A 20,063-nucleotide genomic window follows, 5' to 3' on the forward strand; every position below is an offset into this window, starting at 1 on the left:
CTTGTGACATTTGTCTGGAATTTCATTCCTCTTTTTTTTTCTTCTTCTTTTTATATATTGGACCCACAAAAGGGGTCAACTCACGGTGGAGTGGGCCATAAAGTCAGTCATACAGTGGCGGAGTAGTTCAGATCTCTCTGCTCAGCCAGGCTCAACTTGTCTGACTTTTTTTTGTATTCAGCACAAGACTGTCAAAATCAAAGACACAAGCCTCTTCTCCTTTTCCTTACATCAGCCTCAAAACGGAACCTTTAGCAACCATTCAATGTTGCCTCATTAAATCGCAACGTTGGAGATATACTGTTCAAACAGAGGTTCCTGAATGGTTACTTCATCAAATTTTTACACAACTGTCACATGAAATGGAGTCATGTTCACAATAGCAGGGTTTCAAAATCACTAATATGACGAGATGTGTATTTGCACATAAGTTAGCACCAGCTATAAATTGCTTGGCTGCCACTTTTTCCCAAGATCCATTAAAAACAGCTTACTGGGTAGACAGAATTAATCCATAATGTTACAGTCCGTGGTAGCTCCAGACTATGGCGAATACATCAGTGGGCTTAAAAAGACATTAATGATAATGGGGGGAAAACTAAAGTGATGCCAGTATTGCCAGTATAATAGCCAGGGCACTCACAGAACTGCCTTAATGTAAGTGATGACTTGCAGGATGCTGGCACACTGAGGAAACTAAAGACAGCATTTATGACTGCATTCATGGTGGTAGTTCTGTTCCAGCACACTCTGAGGTTAAATTTTAGAATCTAGCTCCATTGTCAGTGGATATGCCTACAGCCTAAGCCAACTGAGTTGTACTACTTTGTCTTTGTCTGGGTCCTACGTTTATGATGTCAATGGTACTCTAAAGGAAGGTGAGCCATTTTTTGAAGTTAAAGTTTAGACTGCTTTGTATCCTTGGCTTTATTTGTATATGAAACGACCACCTGGAGAAAGTTTGAAGCTGCATTTTAAAACTTATTGTTGAACAAGAAGTTAATGGTTCATAACATTCTTGTTGTTTATGGTTCATAGTTTTTTTTTAAAGTAAAGATTTTGATGCCCACTTTTTTTAGCAAAAGAAATTCACCAGGACTGATTTTTAAGTTGTTGTTTTTTTGTAAGTAGGGTTTAATTTACTGAAAGTTAGAGTAATACTTTATTAAACTGATAAAAGATCATTGGAAAATGTATTATCTTCTCCAGTGTGTGTGGTCATGAATGCATGTAAGTTCATATTATGAGCTGTTACTTTCAGTGGAAATATGATTTGTTGCATCCTAAATGAGTCATCTTGTTAATGTTGTATTCCCCTGTTCCATTAAGTCTTTGTCATGAGGTAGCTTTTAGGGGTCTGGTAACAGGAACACTGGCGTTGGGCAACATATGAGTAGTCAACAACTCACACAAACTCAAAATAAAAAAAGATGATAGAAACTAAATTGTCAGTGGCTATTTTGTCACCCAATTAATTTACAAGCATTGTTTCTTGGTGAATGTTATTAAAAATCAAGCTAAACTATTATTAAAAATATTCAATAATAAAACACTTAGAAATGTGAAAACATAAGTTCCCTTATGACAACAGTCTTTGTGTGAACCATTGTCTTTGTGCTTCCTGTGTTTGCCACATAACCATTTCCTGGCCTCAGTTCCTAAGAATGTGTGCATATCCATTTAGCCATTCATAGTAATTATATAGATCCAATACCGGATATAGGAGTTCGATAATGCACAAGAACCAGCCAGATATTTTCAAGTTGAGCCCACATGGCTTGTCATTTGTATTGTTCCTAGGTGGATTTATGGTCTTCTGTATATTTCAGAGTGGGTTTGATATCACAGGGTCATTCAAGGATTCCAGTCTAATGATGTCTGAGTTATGGACTTTCTCCCTTATTTAATTATACATGGAAAACTATAATCTTGTTATCATAATGTGATTCTGATCTCATTTGACATAAAGAAAGTTGTGCATAGACAATGCAATAGATTCTTTAGCAAAAAAGCATGCAGCTCTCCATGTTATGTTAGGAGCCTGAGAAGTGTACATGGCGAGGTGGGTGTGGCTGTGCTGGCATGCACATAATAACATGGGTTAAATAGTGACTTCAATAAAACTATCAGGGGATGCAGAGAAAACCTTGAGATATTGGTGGTGTTTAATGATGTGTACTGTAGAGTTAAAACTAAAGCTTAGCAGTCATCTGAATCCATACACGCTCTCTTCACAATTTAAATGTGCAGGTGCAAAATGAATCGCTTTTATCGTCTTCCTGGGGAGATGTGATAACACTGTCAATTGAACAGCTTAATGAGTTCATTTCCTTTCTTGCTGCATTAGCATCAGATGCATAATTTCTGTAAATAATTTTCTTCTTACTGGCAAACACTTTCTAGGATGTCTCACTTCATCTTTACAAGCTTTATGATGTTTAAGATGTACCCTTGAGACAGAGATCTTTGGTTAATCTCTTTGTCTTTCTCAAGGAGTTCCTGTCATTATTTGCAATTAGCCTTTCAGTGGAAACATGGCTATCTGTCATAGTTGCAGGGAGGGTCTTGTCAATGCATTTCTCTAAAGACTGGAAATTCATGATTCGTTTTGTAGACTGCACAGCATCTTTGCTCATCAAGTCACACTGGAATGACACTACCTAAGTTCAGTGTATGCTGAGTGTGAGCAAATGACTAGCAGGTGGCCTAAGTGTAGCCAGGGTCACAAGTATTTGTTGATAATGAGAAATTCCAGTCTATTTTAGGTTCCAGTGCTATTGTGAGGCAGTGAATGTCTCTCATTTCCCCGTCACTATACTGCAGCTAAGAAATGGTAACTTTAGCATTATTAGGAGAAAAAAAGAACATTTCCTCAGGTTGTTTTGAGATAAAATGTGCAGAGCTTGAGAGCTTTTTTTCCCCCTGTAGAACCCACCCATTGGCTTCCATATTTGGATTAGGAAATTAGTGTTCCTGATATTAGTTCAGTTTGGGGCTTTTGTTATTTTAGGATTGTTGTCGGGGCTCATGTACAAAACCAGCAACTTAATCCCACCCTGTGTACTTCAAGGACCTCTAGGTTGTCATGCTCAATCATCCAGGTAAGTAAATCCCAAAAGGTTGATTCTGTTCATCTGGATGTAGCGTTTTCAGAAATGTTTTGTCACTCATCCAAGTAACTTGGATGATGAACAGAATCAGCCTTTTGGGACCTCTAGGTTGAAATATTTATAATAATAATGATGATTATTCTAATAATCATCATTATTATTATTATTATTATTATCATTGTTATTATTATGAAATATTTAGGTTGTTATTATGGTTTTATAATAATTCTGATGGGGATGAATGGGAGATTTTTCAGTCTAAGGATAGTTATACATGTGTTGCATTTTAATAAAACAAACAGCGATCAGAACCAAAAAAAAAATTAGGAGACTGTCTCACATCAGTGGAAAGTTCTGAGAAGGAGGGATGACATTAGGTGGACATATTCCAGCTCAGACAGTCCCTGTTTAAGTTGCAGCCTTCAGGCTATTTATGGCCCTCCTCTCTTTGCACTGTCTCCATTAGGCCCACATTTTTCGTACAATAATATCTAAATCTTGTGTGAAGTATTACTCCCCCCAAAAATATCTTTGGTAGTTTCAACCTACAAAGGTGAAGAGAGTCTGCTCAACGATTTACAATCCATGGATAAGGATGATTCATATACAAAGGTAATTCAAAGTGCTTTACATAATGCATTAGGCATATAAAATGTCAGAGAGATAAAAGGAAATGATGAACTTCTAGATGCATACTGGCAAAATGTACTTGAGATGATCCTGACTGGGGACAGGCAGTAATCCTCTTGAGTACCATCAGTAATTATCATGCTTTGTTTATATAACCCAAGATTCATTTTGTATAGCTTCATGGGACATTTATTTAAACAAAAATCTGTGACAGTGTTCCAGTCATATCCATTTTTAGCTTGGTATGGGTGGCTGTTGCGTTCCTTTCCTTGACTTTTATTGCTGTTGAATTTATTAAGCAGACCACAGAGAGGTACATCAAGAACAATGGCTCTGTCACCTCAAATCATTAACAGGTTTTCTGTGAGTCAACATACTGCTTAATTTCCTGCTCAGTTTCTTTATGTGGTGGGAAAACTGTTTTTGATCCAGAGGTTGCTGAAAACTCCACTCATTCTGGGAGGAAAAACTTAAAACTGGGACCTGCCCCATTGCTGTGCCAGATCTCGATGGCCAGTTTTCACTGCGACACGTTGCCACTGGAAACACCCACAGAGGAAATGGTTAAGTGTGAAACCAAAATACCTTAAGTGGGTCAGAGACAAGATGTTTTACCATCAGCATAAACACTGGTCAAAAAAACTAAAGGGAAGTTGCAAGAAATATTCTTTCCTTAAATCAGGTGCATGCAACTCTAAATGGTTAGACTCTTTATCTTTATTTTTTTCAGCCTTTGTCAATTGAAGGTTGAACTTTGTCCACAGACCTGACGTGGCCTGTGATGGAGACTTATCTATTATCACTCGCACACAGCAGTTAGCAGCCTGAGCCTTTTTGGCTTCTCTGCCCTGCCGACCTGTTTTGCACCACTTTGGGAGGGTTTATTGCAACCGTGAGTGTGAAGGACTCGTGTGCTAACCAGACACACTGCAAAACAAGCCCACAAATATCATCCGGCTAGTGAAAAGGATGTCCTAAATACAGTTTTTGAGTTCCTAAAAATGCTGAAGTTTTACTTTGAGAAGGGTGTGGCTGATCAGTGGAGCTTCATTAGTTGTGCATTCATCTGAATAGTAATGGCAGTTAACATTGCTTTAACCTCACTCTTAAAAATGTAATTAGCGTTTTCATCCGCAGTTAGTAAAAAGCCTAGCAGCAGTAAAATGAGGCAGAAGTAATTGGAGATGTCAGCTTCAGTGATGGCGAGAGAGGCTTAGCTATTTTAATAGTTTTGTGTATAAAATCTGTAGAAGTTAAGAAGTTAAAACTTGAGCCCCTCAGAATCAGCTGGGGTGTTTTGCACAACTGTGATACTTTTAATGAAGCCATCGCAGTGTAGTGGTTTACACATTCTCCTGACAAGTGAAAAATCCCCAGTTCAGTCCCAGGAGGTGACACGAATCCCTTGAGGGGGTTGAATCAGGATGAGCATCTGGTGCAGAAAATCTGCCAAATCAAATATGCGGAGCTACCCACTGCGGCAACCTCTTGGGAACAAAGGGGCAGCCAAAAGTAGCTCTTTCTAACGAAGCCATACTAAATTGCTTTCATACTCTGAAAAATTTCTGAGATACAGGTCCTTAAAGTAAAAAGGGGTGTGTTGATTTTTCACTTTTGAAATTTGTGTTGCCTTTTTCAGCATTTTAGAGACTCTTGAAATTTCCAGAGCTGCAAAAACATGTTTTATGTCCATTTTAGATGCCCTCCAGGACTCCAAGAGTGTTTGGTTTTTGTTCAGTAGTGGTTTCTGTAATGAATTTTTAGCATTAACATCATGGGCTATATAATGTTTTAAATAGGAAAACTGCACCGTTTTCTTTTGCATTGTTCCCATGCATTTTAGTTAGTTTTTTGTTTTTGTTTATACAGAAAAGCCTGTTTTGCCCATTAAATGTTCAATTATTGCCACTGCATGACAATAGGTCAGTTAAGGATTTGCGGAACGTTACACTCCTCCAATTAATTCATCTAATAATAATGACAGGATTTAAAAGTGGAGTTGAGCCAAAACATGTGTAGATATAGCTTGTTATGGACAAAAGTGACTACTATAAATGCTCTGCTGGCTTCAGACCTGAAATCAAAGTGGTGGATGCTGTAAAGTAGCTCATCGACCTATGGTCCTATCAAAAACATTATAAAATGTCCCAATTTAAATTTCAGCTCTTGGGAAACAAAATCAAAATGGCTTCGGGGGGGGGGAGACTGCCCAAAAAACAGCGTGCTATTATTTAGTCTTAAATAACTTATGTACAGGAGCAGATGACAGGAAAGAAAAGAGGAAAGTTTCTGAGCATGGTCAAACAAACACAATGGCAAACATGAGAAGGAACGGAAATGGAACAAAGCCAGCCATTCCTTTCGATGATTAACTCCATTTTAATCATTTGGCCACCCTCCGGTGGCTTTTTCAGTTTGTTTCATTAAGAGGTTGCCTATGCTTGCTATCTGCTGTCCTCTCATATCTAACCAGCACACACAAGCGGTTTAATGATTAACAAAACCCAGTCGTGTTTGTATAAAAGGAGCTTTCTACATTAGTCTTTGGCAAAAGCATTAGATTATGTGTGTATGTGTGTGTGTGTGTGTGTGTGTGTGTGTTCTTTATATTTATATCTTTCTTTCTGATCGCGACATATTTATCTAATGAAAACAAATTGTACAAGTTTATTTAAGATCCTGCTTGTTGCTCCCATACACAATTTAAAGTCAAAATGCTTTGAGAGATGATTTTATGCGGACATCCATGCAATGGCATGTCTGTGTAAGGAGGAGAACCTCAGATTTAAGGACTCTTAAGAAGGAAAAATACCTTGGGTAAGCTCAAATATTAGTAAGTAAACAGATCTCTAAAAATGAAAATAAGTATTAGTCCTGAACAGCACAAAGTCTAGTTTCTGTTGAGAGAAGAGCTCTATTAAATACAGCAACCCCTCCTGTCTTTCAGTGAGATGGTGATAGTAGTCTGCACTGTTCTTCCTGAATGTGAAGTCTGTTTCATGGCTTTGCTGCCAGTCAGATGTTTACCTGCACTTGAGTGACCAGCCTCCAGAATTTTTGTGGCAGTAACTAAATTTTTATGGAATTTAAACATTAAAGAATAACAATCGAGGTAGGGGGTCATGGTGTGTGTCTGTGTGTGATTATAGAAGTACAGTGTGTGTGTGTATAGTGCTGAAAGTGCTGTGTGTGCAAAAAAAAAAATGTTGTAAAAATTACTAGCTTAACAAACTTGTCAGTATGTCATCAACACATGAAAGGATTTGACATGTCAGCTGGACAAAATAATTGGATATTCTTTTAAGTTAATAGACTATGTTGTTTGTTTTGCTTAGTGAGATCTTATCCTTGTTCTTTTAGCTGAAGCAAATTTAAAAATATTAGTCAAACATATAAGTGTGATTAGCCTCTAGGCAAACTGTATATCAGATAAACTCAGGCTCAGACTGAATACATTTAATTTAGCACTTTACTGAATATTTGGGAAAGTCAAATTATCATAAAATTCCCTGCAACATAGAGGGGAATAAGATATAGAGATAAAGTTGCTTCTAAGACCATTTCTTTATTGATGCTCAGCAAAAATTGCAAACATTTCTGTCTAAGAAAATAAATAAATAAATACATTTAGCCCTCGCTGGTCTCTTATCTGGAACAGAACCTACACCGGAGCAGAGAGATGTGCTACAAAGTTAAATTAATGGGTTAGCAAGCTTAAACTCAGTGTAAGGAGGGTGGCTTCCTTTTTACCTGGCTAGATCGCTATGGCAACTTGTTCTGAACACATAACCTGGTCAGGATCAGGTTATGTTCAAAGTTTAAACATTAGCTAGAGAGACCACGTTCTCACTGATTATTTTATTTACAGTCTGCTCTAAGTGCAATAGAGATTATCTGCTGCTATACAAAAAAGTTTCGCATGCAGTCTGTTCGGTCATGTGTTACAAACACCAGTGAAAGTAGTTCAGTTATACAGGGATGCAGACTGTGCGTCACATAGTCACGGGAGATCAGTTCAGTTGGTGATGCAGAAAATGTCTTAATGTTTTATGCTTGATCTGTTTCTCTGACACTTCTGGAACTGCAGCTAATAGAACACAGATTAGAAAATTGTTCAGCTTGATTTTTGAATCACTCAGCATTTATGGACGTCAAATCACAAGACTTCACAAGACTTTCTCCTGTGTGTGTATTTATCTTCTGTTGCTTTTGATAATGTCTGACTGACGCTCAGTTGGAAAAAATTTTAAAACCACTGTCATGATACCAAATCTCTCTGACACCTACGTTTGTGAATACAATAACTTGAGAACAAGGCAAAATAGGAACTTCAAATTGATACCATAGGTGTGCTCCTTAAGAATATCAAGTGACTTTGAATCTCAGTGATCTGAGCATAAAGGTCAAAGGTTAAAGTAAGTTTTCTGAAACTCTTGTGAATGCAATAACTTGAGAAAAAGGTGATGTCGGATGTTAAAATCGATAATATAAATGTGTCGACTAGGAGCCTGAAAGGTAGCACTGGCAGTGGCCAGTATTTTTGGTTTTTGTCAAGTCAGCTAACGCAAAGAAAGGCTGGCTATGTTGATCATGAGTGCCAGCACACCTCTTCTAAATAGGTGTGCAGCATAACCTACCATAGCACTATACCCTGTTAAGAAGTGAACCACTTTTTGTACCACTGGGAAATCAGAGTGCCATGTTCATATGCAGCATGAAGTTAGGATCCACGTGTGGGACTAATAAAGGTTATCTTATCTTATCTGCATTAAGAATACTGTGCACGGGGAATTATTTAATTGTTGTACTAAGAAACCACTCCCTCTGGAAACCAGCTATGCTTTCACATAGATTTAGTCGACACATTTTGATCTGTGGTAACTGTCAGGAAAATTGTTAACTTAAAAATAAATAAATGAAAACCATGAAAAGATACAAAAATAAATCATAGGAATGATTGAACCTCCCTGAAGTAAAATTAAATGAAACAAAGTTCTGTTTTACTATGCATTTTGACACCAGGCTTTTAATTTCATTAACAGCAAATCTACATCTGTTCCAAACATCACACATAAAACTGTATTTTATTAAAAGCTGTATACACCCTCTCCCCCAATCATGACTGCTCACAGGGTCAGACGTCACCACTTCTACTAGAAACACTAATATAGATATAGTTATCATTCTGCATTTAAATCAGGGTTATTGCCTCTTTCTTTAAGAAGCACACTTTCAGTATGTAAAAGCAGAGCTTTTTTTTTTTTCCTCATGCTCTCTTTCTCAGTATTGACACCTGGGTTCTTTCTCTCTCATTTGCAGATTCAGTCTTTTCTCTGCCTCCTCCCCTTCCCGATCCCTTTTCCCCATTGGCTGTTGTTCCCAGACGGTGGACAAAAGTATGGGGTAAAAGTGCTGAGGAGACACCAGGAGAACAAGAGCTGAGGAGGCCCACTCACCTGCACAGGTAAGATCACACAGTGTGTGTCTTTGGAAATGTCTTGAATAGGCAGTGCGTCTCATGGCATGTCTGTCACATTAGGACTCTCATTTAGATTAGTATAGATATATTACATTATGTTTACACACACCACTTAGTTTGAATCAAAGTATGCTCTTGAAGTTTAAGGTTTTAGGAAGGTCCATTGTTCATCGGTTCTCTCCACAGCTATCCAAGCACAATCATGAAAGCCCTTGAGGTCCACTAAGAAGCATACAAACCCAGCCCTTCAAGCTGCCATTGTTCTGTAGAGTCTCACACCCATCCCCCACTCAGGTGGGATGGCTTACCTCAGTGAGCCTTTTTATCAGGTGGAAGCCACACTGGTCAAACACAGCCTAGTTTTGTCTGGTAAATTACTGACCTCATCACAATCCCACAGACCTGTTTGTTACCCAACACCATATGGTGTCGTCACAAGCTTCATGATAGATAAAGATAAAGTTAATGAATAATGGAGAGAGATAGATTACATGCTATTGTTTCAGTGTATAATTTGTAGTCCTTTAACCCTCCCCCCCAAAAAAATCCTAATCATACCACAAAAGTTTTTAATAGGCAGCTTTTGATGGAAGCATGGTTGACTTGAATCAAAGTAGGACAAGTCTATCAGTGTAAAAGAAGCCTGACTGTCTTGGAATCCGTTATCTAAATAAAGTATAATTAGCTTTTATCTTTGAAGCCAAGTCAGGCAAATTCTGCACAAGAAGAGTCGTAAAGGTTTATTGTGAGCAATAAAATTTCCACTGTTGATGTTTGCAGACTGCTTTTTGACATTGCTTTTCTTCATCTCTGCCTGAAGCGTTATCATGCTCCATTGCTCTCTTTTACCACAGTGAGACCGTTTCTTATTATTAGTTTATTAATAATCAGACTTTTTTTTTTCCTCATTCTGTATGGATTCTGCATACAGTTGGTTTAAAAAATACTAAAAAATACGATAAACCTTTTGGTCCAGTTATTTTGTAATTTTTAAGAGTACTTTGCACCATAACAAATATAGGTGTGCACTGCTTCCTGTGATGACTTCCTCTGTTCTAAATCTAAATGTGTTTTTGCATGTCCTTAAAATGAAGATCCATTTAAAATAATACATTGATGAGGTTTTATGAGGTAACTTGGAGCGCAAGATCTAGTTAGATTAATCAAATCAAGAAGGCTATCAGTCAGTTGTGTTCACTTGCGCACAGCTTTCCAGCATACTTGGTGGGGCCGGACAATTGAATTTTAGTTGCTTCCAGTTAATATGAAACATGATAACAGTGACCTTTTTTTCTGTTGCTCTGAAGCTCTGATGTCTTTTTGTGTAATAAATCAAGTTCACCTCTTGCCAATGTAACATTGTACTTTTTTTCCCGCCCCTTAATCTTCGAACTTACTTGTCCTTTAGTGTAGCTATAAGTAAGTTTTCCATAGAAGAATTTGTGGGAGAATTGTGTAACAGCTGTCTGCAGCTGATTTTTGCCTCGGATCACCTGGGGTCTCTCACACTTCCTGTGGTGAGCGTTCCTGTGTCATGGTCCAGCTTATGCCCTGCTTATACTGTGTTGCAGACATGATCACAGACAGCTGGAGAGCCGACGGCCGAATAGTCATTCCTGTTATACTTTAAAGTCTGCTGCCGTAGATAGTGGATTGTAATGTAGATCATTAGGAAGAGTCCACAAAGTCCCAAAAGAACAGGCAGGCGTGGACCCTTGCACCCACCGTCTGATGGGATTTAAGTCCCTCAGGCCGAAGCGGACCTCAGTGGGCTCGCAGGCATGGAAAGACATCATAATATAACAAAGACATTATGAGCCATAACAAATTATGAGAGAGATGCTGTGTAAAACCATAATATATGAATTATTAACCCAATAATAATAATAAGAATCCAAAAACCTTAAATTACATTATGAGATTTGTTAGTTAGTAGTTATACTGGTTGGATGAGTGTTTAATAAGTGGAATGTGTTGTGTAAAATGAGAGAAACTGGCCAGGTGCTCCCAGTTGCACTGATTAACTCTGCCTACCAGGAAACTGCAACCTAGCACAGAAAAACACACAGTAGTCCCAGCTGAGGCAGGAGGGTTGTCACACTCAGTCTTCGCCTACAGATCTCCTGTGGTGGAAGCAGAAATTGCCAGCTGTCCTTTCAAGGCAGGCTTTATTGTCAAATGCGCTCAAGTCAGGAACTAACCCTGATCAGACATCTCCACATCCTCCAATGCCTCCACATCTTTAAGTTTTTAATTTTCATGCAAGATTAAGAAAATAATATGTGAACTGATGTCTTTAAGCTGGAGTCAGCTCTAACAACACTGACTGAATGCAAAAGAACTGAAACTAAAGCTTAAAATTTAGGCACAGTAAGCGCCAATCTGTTTTTGTGAGTGTTGACCACAAGTGTAGACCTTATCTTTTTAATGCTGACAACTAGAAGCACGATATTTGTGTGTCAAACCACCAACATGCCTTAATTACTTGAGCTAAAATGGCCTCGATGTGAAACACTATGACTGAGTTTAATGTCTTAAACCAGATGCAGATGTTCAGCCAGACTTAGGCAGGTATGCGTGGATTTAGCTGCAGACTACTGGTGGTTAATTACAGGTCCAGAAGTTGTGGTTTCATCTACATGTTGTTTAGCTTTCTTCTTAAGAAGCCTCCCCCACCGACCCACCCACTTGTTTCCCAGAAGTGATCTTGTTTGTATGGGATGCAGAGGACGGGAAAGCTTAATTGTCCATGAGAGTAAGGGAGAAGAGGAGATTGAAGGAAAACTAACATAAGTCCATGCTTGTCTGTTTGGTGATATGATACTGATAAGTGTGACGTATTCATATCCTGCTTTGAGTCAGAAGAAATTCAAAGGAAAGGAGGAAACCTGACAGAGACGGGCAGAAGTGAGGAGGAGTGAACGAGGCTCACGGAGTAGAAAAAGGAGAGAAAACAGGAGTGCAGCAGTAGAGAGTTGTTGCTAGGAGGCTGAGAGCAACACAATACAGAGGCAGGAAGGATCCAGGGAGCAGTTCAGATCTGTTAGCTCATCAGGCAGAGCTCGTGCCCCTTTATGAGCTTTTTACACTGATAATTGTAATGAAGATAAATAAGTCTTAATGTCCTGACTCGGCTCTCTGGGGCTAAAGGGAGTAACATTCAAAACCTGGTGGAAACGGGTGAAGGCAAAATTTAATTCTTGTAAGTTGTTTAGAATTAAAAACCCTTACGCCACCTCTAAACACATAATGAGTAGTTCCCTTACACCCAACTGTTTCTAAAAAAAGACTAAACAGTTTTCAGATACAATAAAAATCCCCAGCAGCCCAAACACAAACTAGTGCCTCGTAACCTACCTGTGCCTGGTTGACAGAAAACAAATCCCATGTCTTGTAATCTTTAATGCTACAACGGGATTTCCTTAAACCTAAAATATAACTCAAAGTGTCTTGTCTGTCCCAAAAGCTCCGCCGTGAGACGTCTGCAAACGCAGATGACAGGAAAGTGAAAGCAGGCACCTCAGTAATGCCAAAAAGCACAAAAGAAGAGGCTGTGCTTGATTTTTAATGATAAAAAACAGCACCAAAAGTCTTTATCTCATTGTAATCACTGAAATCATTTCATTGAAAACAATGCTGGGGAGCTGCTTTTCTGACTGAGATGGTCAAGAAGCACTTTCCCTAAATGAGCCTTAATGTTTCCCAGATGAGTAGACCCTTTTTGGCTTTCAGAGCTTGCAATCTTATATCATTATCCAGTCGTCTTTTTATTTTACTTTCAGACTTTATGACTTCAGAGTGTTGTTAAGATTGGAAATTTGCCCAGAAGTGTACAGCCTCACAGTGAAAACATTTACTCGGTTAGACTTTGTCACTAGTATGGTTAAGCAGTACCAAAACATGTAGTTTATCAATAACATGATGAAAATGTTGAGTTAAAGTGGCTGCTTCACTGGTCTGCAGGAAAAAGGAGAAAGTGAGAGGTGCCGAGAGTGAGGGGAACTCCAGGTACGCACATTTTCAGAGGGGAAAGCGTGACTAAACAGAAACCTGAGGCACAGCTGAGCCTCCTGAAAGGATGGTATTGTCTGTTCAAGCTCACATGTCGTCCTTATTTCTTATTGGTTTGAGCAAAGGATACAAAAGCTGAGAGGAGGACAATGAATCCTCAAATGTTTGCCTTCCATTAAATTGCCCTCTGACGTAATATTGCTTCGATTAAGTAAACATGTTGTCAGTGGAAATGCAGGTGTATGCTGTGATTTCAGGCAGACTACATATTTGTGCTTCACCCCGACAGTTAGTGGGGTAAACTTGAACTCGCCTTTCACCAAGCAGATCATTTACTAATTGGTTTCTCAAATTTAGTTTGGACTGGTCTGGGCATGCAGCTTCCTAATTAGATCAGTTCAGGCTCACAGTTGTGAACGCATGCTGCATCAAGGTGAACAAAATAACAAGGCCTGATGATTGCGGATCTAGTTAGGTAGCTCAAAGTTAAATTGTCTTTGTGTCATAGGAGGGGATTTTTTTGTTTTTAATTATTCCAAGAAAAAAACCTACTCTGCCTGTGATTTCATTATGGTGATAATGGAGACATTCCACCTCATAAGTTTTACGGGAAGTTTTTAAGTGTTTTGTAAGAAATCATTTTAAGCCTCACTGGTAAGCACAGACATCACTTCTGAGTGAACCAGCATGTTGACTCAGAAGTGACTATGACAGCCAACCAAACAAAGAATTATTATACACCACATCAGTCAACCTGTGAAAAGTCTAGTGATTCAGTGTGAAGATGACACCACTCTCCATTCTTATCAGCAGTTTGACCTCTGACCTTCTTGATCAGATCAATATGTAATCATGCTGTTGCTTTGGATAGACAAACTATTCTGACATAGTTTTACACGTCTTACAACACAAACGGGGGTTTCCATGTGAACGTTTTGTCAGTGTGGTTGAGGGGTCTTCTCTTCCTTTTTCCATCCACTGTTTCTCAACAGAGGGAAGTTGTAAACTTGCACATTTCACCATAGATAACGGTTCTCCCTCGTACTTTCTCTGACGTGAAATTACCTGACTGATTTGAGTACATTAACAAGTAAACAATATGTGAAAACTGAAAACTAAAGATCAGTTTGTGGTGAAGACTAAAGTCTTTGTTTCTTCTTCTGTGTGTCTGCACAGGTGTCGGCAGGTGTGGTAATCTGTCATGGGGCTGCTGCCAAAGATGAGGCTCAAGGTTGTGGTTTCACTGACTATGGTCAACCTCTTTATCTTCATCATCATCTCGCGGAACATCAGCCAAGACAAAAGTGGACATCAAAAGATTCGTATCCCTTCCAAACCCTTCTGGGGCAAAGTGGCTCCCAGCTCGGCATACTGGAACCGCCAGCAGCAGATTGTGGACATTCACAGCAATCACATCTTCATGATGAACCGGAGCAGCGACATCCCTGAGTGGCTCAACGACACCAGTTTGACATCCAACCTCTGTCAGCCTAACCTCAGGGTGACCACTCAGGTAAAAGATTACAACTCCCTGCCGCCCCGTTTCAAGGACTTCCTGCTTTACATGCGCTGCCGCTCCTACCCGATCATTATGGACCAGCCAGATATCTGCAAGGAGCCGCCGTTTCTGCTGCTGGCTGTCAAATCGCTGGTGCCTCACTTTGATCGTCGCCAGGCCATCCGCCAGTCCTGGGGAAAGGCAGGCGTATTAGCCAATCGGACAGTGGTTACCATTTTCCTCCTTGGTAACGCCACACCTGGAGACCACCACCCAGATCTGTCTGGTATGCTGCATTTTGAGAACGCCCGCCATAAAGACATCATCCAGTGGGATTTCCGTGATTCGTTTTTCAATTTGACTGTCAAAGAAGTTCTTTTCCTGGAGTGGATCCAGGCACGTTGCTCCGGCGCCCGATTCATCTTCAAAGGCGACGACGACGTCTTCGTCAACACCTACCGCATCATGGACTTTCTCAAGGGGCTCTCGGGACCCAAAGCCAAGGACCTGTTTGTGGGTGACGTGATTACTAATGCGGGGCCCCACCGAGACAAGAGGGTCAAATACTTCATACCAGAGAGCATGTATGTTGGAATGTACCCACCGTACGCAGGAGGCGGCGGCTACCTTTATTCGGGTGACATCGCCACTCGCCTGCACAACGCATCTGAACGCGTAGCACTGTACCCAATAGATGACGTCTACACGGGTATGTGTCTTCGTAAGTTGGGGCTGGCCCCCGAAAAGCACAAAGGCTTCAGGACTTTTAACATAGAGGAGAAATACAGGTCGAACCCCTGCGCCTACAAGAGCTTAATGCTGGTTCACCCAAGGACCCCGCAAGAGATGATCCAAATCTGGGCCTGGCTCAGTAGACCCAACCTGACCTGCCAGTGACTGCAGTCAGTCTGAAAACATGTCAGGATAGATTACAAAGAAGGCCAAAGGTGCAAATATTTTAACTTGAACAGGTGTGAACTTTAAAAGTTGGCAGCTTTAAGTTAAGATATTACTACGATGGCCACACGGATCCTCTGCCTGGTTGAGCGTTGTGGCCTGAAAAAATGAGGATGGGCGCGGCAGCGCCGATTTTTCACATTTTGTATTTTGACTCTATTCCACAGAGGAGTTAACTCTGCTTAACTTTCGAAGGAGCTTCACCCAAAGCGAATATCTTTGAGTTCATATATTTATATCACAGCTATTTATATGGCCTTTATGTGCTTTAACACTGTCACCTCCACCACAAAGTGTCTCAATGCTGTATTAAATAAATGAGAGCTGGGAAGTGTCCGCCTAGCACCCAAGGGTCGGTTTGGTAAAGCTATAACATGCTGGTCAGGTTATTGAAGTGAGTAAAAGCAATTGATTGCTTTCTGAACACTGAAAAACAGTGGTTCCCGCATTCCCGGTGAACACTTCCTCGTAGTTGTAGCTGGAGGCTTAGATTGTGCTGCTATTTCCAACCACACTCCCAGAAGTATTTACTCACGACTCTAAAGCTCAGAGTTTTTGTTCACATCATTTCCTCAGTTTCCACCAGTGAGACTCTGCTCTCAATCAGCCACAACATTAAACCCACCTGCTGAAATGTTTTTGGGTTTCTTTTAAGGCCAGGTCACGTTCCCGAAGCCACTTTTGGGGTTTCTTAAAAGTGCAGTTGTCTTTAGCAGTTCCTTTAATTGGTGTGGCTGATCAACGTTGGAGCATTTAAAATGAGACGGGGATGTCTAGCCTCGCTCTCCACAGCCCAGCCGCTCGGGGCTCAGAGAAATCCAAATGCTGGTCTAAATCAGCTTCAGGTTCAAAAAGGTTTAACAAAAGCCCAAAGTGCATTTTCACAGGTGTCACTTCAAGCTTTCAGCATGACGTATTCGCTATGTGCCCGTGGCGAGCTTTGAATGAGGATAAATGCTGCTTTACTGTGACCTGAGTGAGTCCAGATTCTTTAAAACAGGCTGAACACATACATACACAAACTGTTACTTGATTAAAGTGTCCGTGAGTTTTGCAAGAGACTCTTGAGGGACCTGTGTGTTGGTGAAAGCTTTAAAGTGTGTGTGAACTTGTGTTTTATTTAAAAGTTAATGCTTAGCTCATTGCTGTTTAGCTTCATTCACCTGACAAGAGACGTCCTGCACATATTTACCTTTCCCTCGTATTACATAAAATTCCTTATGAGCTGTATTGTGTGCAAGACATGGTGAGATGCTTGACTCGCACACAGCATGAGATACTTAGGATACTGGGTCTCAGAGACCATAATTAAAGGTCAGGAATGTGTGTGTGTGTGTGTGTGTGTGTTTTTTGTTTGTTTGTTTTTGTTTTTTGTTTTTTTGTTTTTAAGGTCGGCAACAGTATTCACCCTCTGTCTGAATCTTTGAGATGATTAAACTTAATCTAAGTCTGGTGTGACTTTTGGGAACATAAGGGTAATGGTGTTACTTTGTCTCTGTTAGAGCTCCCCCTGCTGGTCAGGGTGGCAGCAAAAAAAACATATTTTGCAAGAGCTTTGTAAACACTGGCAATCCCACGTCTCCCAAACTGCCTACCACCTCATTTATTTCAAGCATCGGCTTATTAATTATCTCTCTGTTAGTCTCTACATCCTTCCTATATCCGTTATGTGACATTTGGAAATTATCCTACAGACAATCGCACCAGATCTCTTGTTTTTTCTCTTTTCTTTTTGAAATTCAGCATATTCATGCAGGATGAGACCAACACTAAAAAGAGAAGATGAGAACCTGAAAGACATGTATTTCATGCTTCTAGATTATTTAATATTTTTGTCACTTGTGTGTATAGCGCTGTCACTGCTGACATACATGCCGTTAATCGTTGCACTCTCTCCTCGCTGTATAGTTTTGCGGCTGCCTGAACTGTTTACATCGCTTTCTAATTGTTGCTTCAGCCTGATAATTGTCTACAGGTGTGTGGGTGTTGAATTTGTTGTGTTGGTTTGGTTTGGTTTCGAAGAGGTGCACAATTTATCACAGTTTGAACAGTCAGTGTTTTTCTGGCCTGAATGTCCCGAATATGTCCAAACTGGGGATCATGAAGGAAATTCAGCTGAATGTAACGAGGCCCGTGGCTGTTCCTTCATTGTGTGTTTTTTCTATTTAATCAGAGTCTATGTAGAGTATCTGTGTTCTTTTTAACCCACAGAAAGATGTTTTTTTTTTTGTGTGTGTGTGTGTGTGTGGTTTCTTTAACCTTTGGTTAATGTGAGTTCCAGACGCTATTCGCTGCCTGCACGAGTCAAAGATGATTACCAAATCTGTGCCTGATGTTTGTATGTACTGTATGTCACGCAAACTTAAATGTGATCGCTTTAACATTATCTGATTATTTCAATAAAGCTATATTTTAATGGTTTTGTAGATGCTGTTATGTTGATTTTATTGTTTCTAAGGATGTACATGAGAATTTTGAAAAATGTCAGAGTTACAAAAAATCTTGATGCTTTTTTTTTTTTTTAAGCCTCAAGTCACATTTTTTTATAACAAGCATTTTAAAGCAGGAGTTAACCTAAATATACACCCATGCAAAGCAAGATATACCAATATTTATTTTTTTTTTAAATAGTTTGGAGGATGACATCAGCGTCCTCGAGGCTGAATGTGGAGGTGATAGATCTGTAATATAATACACAGCTGATCCATGAAGGGCTTTAAAAACAAACTGTAAACGTTTAGCCAGTGCAGCTGAATCAAAACATGAGTGGTGTGTAGTCCTTTCTTGTTAATGATGTTAAACAGAAATGCGCTATTTCGTAAGGAAGCTAAAAAAAACCTCTCTGGGTCACAGGAGTCTGTTCCCAAAGGCACGCTGTTAAATCCAAGTCTTTCAGTGAGTTCAAAGCCCAAACTGGGGAAGAAAATTAGAAACTGCTGATCTGCTGGGATTTTCCCACACAGTCATCTGTGTTAATGCCAGAGAAGACGGGCCTGAAACTCAAATAACTACTCGTGACATCTGAAGTGTGCAGAAGAGCATCTCTGAACCCACAACACATCAAACTTTGAAGCAGATGGGATGCAACAGCAGAAGACCACACTGTGTGCCACTACTGTCAGCTAACATGAAACTGAGGCTGTAATTCACATGGGCTCCAAAACATTGAGCACTTTGACCTCTGTGGTCTCTGTGCATTAAGATAATATCTCTGATATATTTGATTGCATACATTTAGTTTTGCAGTTACATGTTTGCATTAAGCTTTTATAATGAGCAGTGTATTCAATATTTAATACTATATATAATACATGTTCAACTTTTCATTATCAAGTCTCCACTCCATATCATATTTATCTTTTAATGTCAATGAAATGGAGGACATGATCGCCATCGCCTCACCGGTCTGTGAACAGTGGACCTCATGTTGTGAAATCTACAGATTCCTTCCTGTAAAAGGTTATTTCTCTCTTTAGGTAACCTTTAAAATTGACAAGCACATGTGGTTCAATTCAGTTGGAAAAAACAACGCAAGTCCATTCTAATGTAGTAATTGTGTCTCACCAGCAGAGGGCAGTAGCCGATCATTCTGCGGTATTTTCTCCATGTTTGGCGCTGATATGAATTTCTGCGCAGCTTGAGAGCAAGAATGTAAACAGTGGGTCAAACAGCTGAAACAGGATGTGCAATGTCAGTTTCTCACAGAGCATTTATTTCATTTGTTAAGCACGGAGATGGGCACGATTAGGAACAAGAGGAGAGTTACGCTCAGTGAGCATGTGGGAAGTGTGTATGTTTGGGGAAAATTTAGAGGTACGTTTAAGAAATATATCCTGCAAAATTTGTTTAGCTTTTTAATGTTTTTGTGAGATTTTGCTGCTTTCTTGAATATATTCTTAGACTGTTCTTTTTCCTTTACTTACACAGTTCAGTTTTTAAACAGATTTGTGACGTTTGCATCACTGATGTGGAAACAGTTTTAGTTACATTTTTGCACATATCTGTGCATATATGTGTACATGTCCTAATATCAGACCTCTCCCTCTTTCTTTTTCTCTGGGTCTTCAAGTTTATTGTAGCAGAGATGATTACGCCTAACCAAAAAGATTCAGAGGCTGTACAAAGTCAGACCTTTTTGATGAAGGAAAAGAAGGCATGTCAAATGTGTTAACAGCTGAGAAAAGTAATTCTTCTGCTTCTTCCATGTTTTTATTTGGGAGGCACTTTCTTTATATATCACCAACACAGCAGCAGTTTACTTTATTTTGTAGAGTAAAATCCCTGCAATAATAAAAAGAAAACCCCAACAATGACTGGCACTTGGTGACTGTAGGAAAGACAAACTCCCTTTGAACAGGATTATCAGGCTTAAGGAGGG

General features: G+C 39.7%; 1 protein-coding gene across 2 annotated transcripts in view; it reads left to right on the forward strand.

Annotated features, from left to right (window-relative positions):
• The window catches only part of b3gnt2b (UDP-GlcNAc:betaGal beta-1,3-N-acetylglucosaminyltransferase 2b), a 24,201-nt gene extending 6,090 nt beyond the window's left edge, over positions 1 to 18,111 (forward strand). For both annotated transcript variants that reach the window (XM_005473671.4, XM_005473670.4), the window contains exons 2-3: positions 9,060 to 9,204; positions 14,407 to 18,111. In XM_005473671.4, coding sequence (XP_005473728.1) covers positions 14,432 to 15,625 — 1,194 coding nt within the window. In that variant the 5' untranslated portion in view covers positions 9,060 to 9,204; positions 14,407 to 14,431 and the 3' untranslated portion in view covers positions 15,626 to 18,111. The remainder of the gene's footprint in view (positions 1 to 9,059; positions 9,205 to 14,406) is intronic.
• The last annotated feature ends 1,952 nt before the right edge of the window (positions 18,112 to 20,063 follow it).

The sequence above is a fragment of the Oreochromis niloticus genome, linkage group LG13 (assembly GCF_001858045.2).
Source record: "Oreochromis niloticus isolate F11D_XX linkage group LG13, O_niloticus_UMD_NMBU, whole genome shotgun sequence".
Classification (NCBI taxonomy): Eukaryota; Metazoa; Chordata; class Actinopteri; order Cichliformes; family Cichlidae; genus Oreochromis; species Oreochromis niloticus.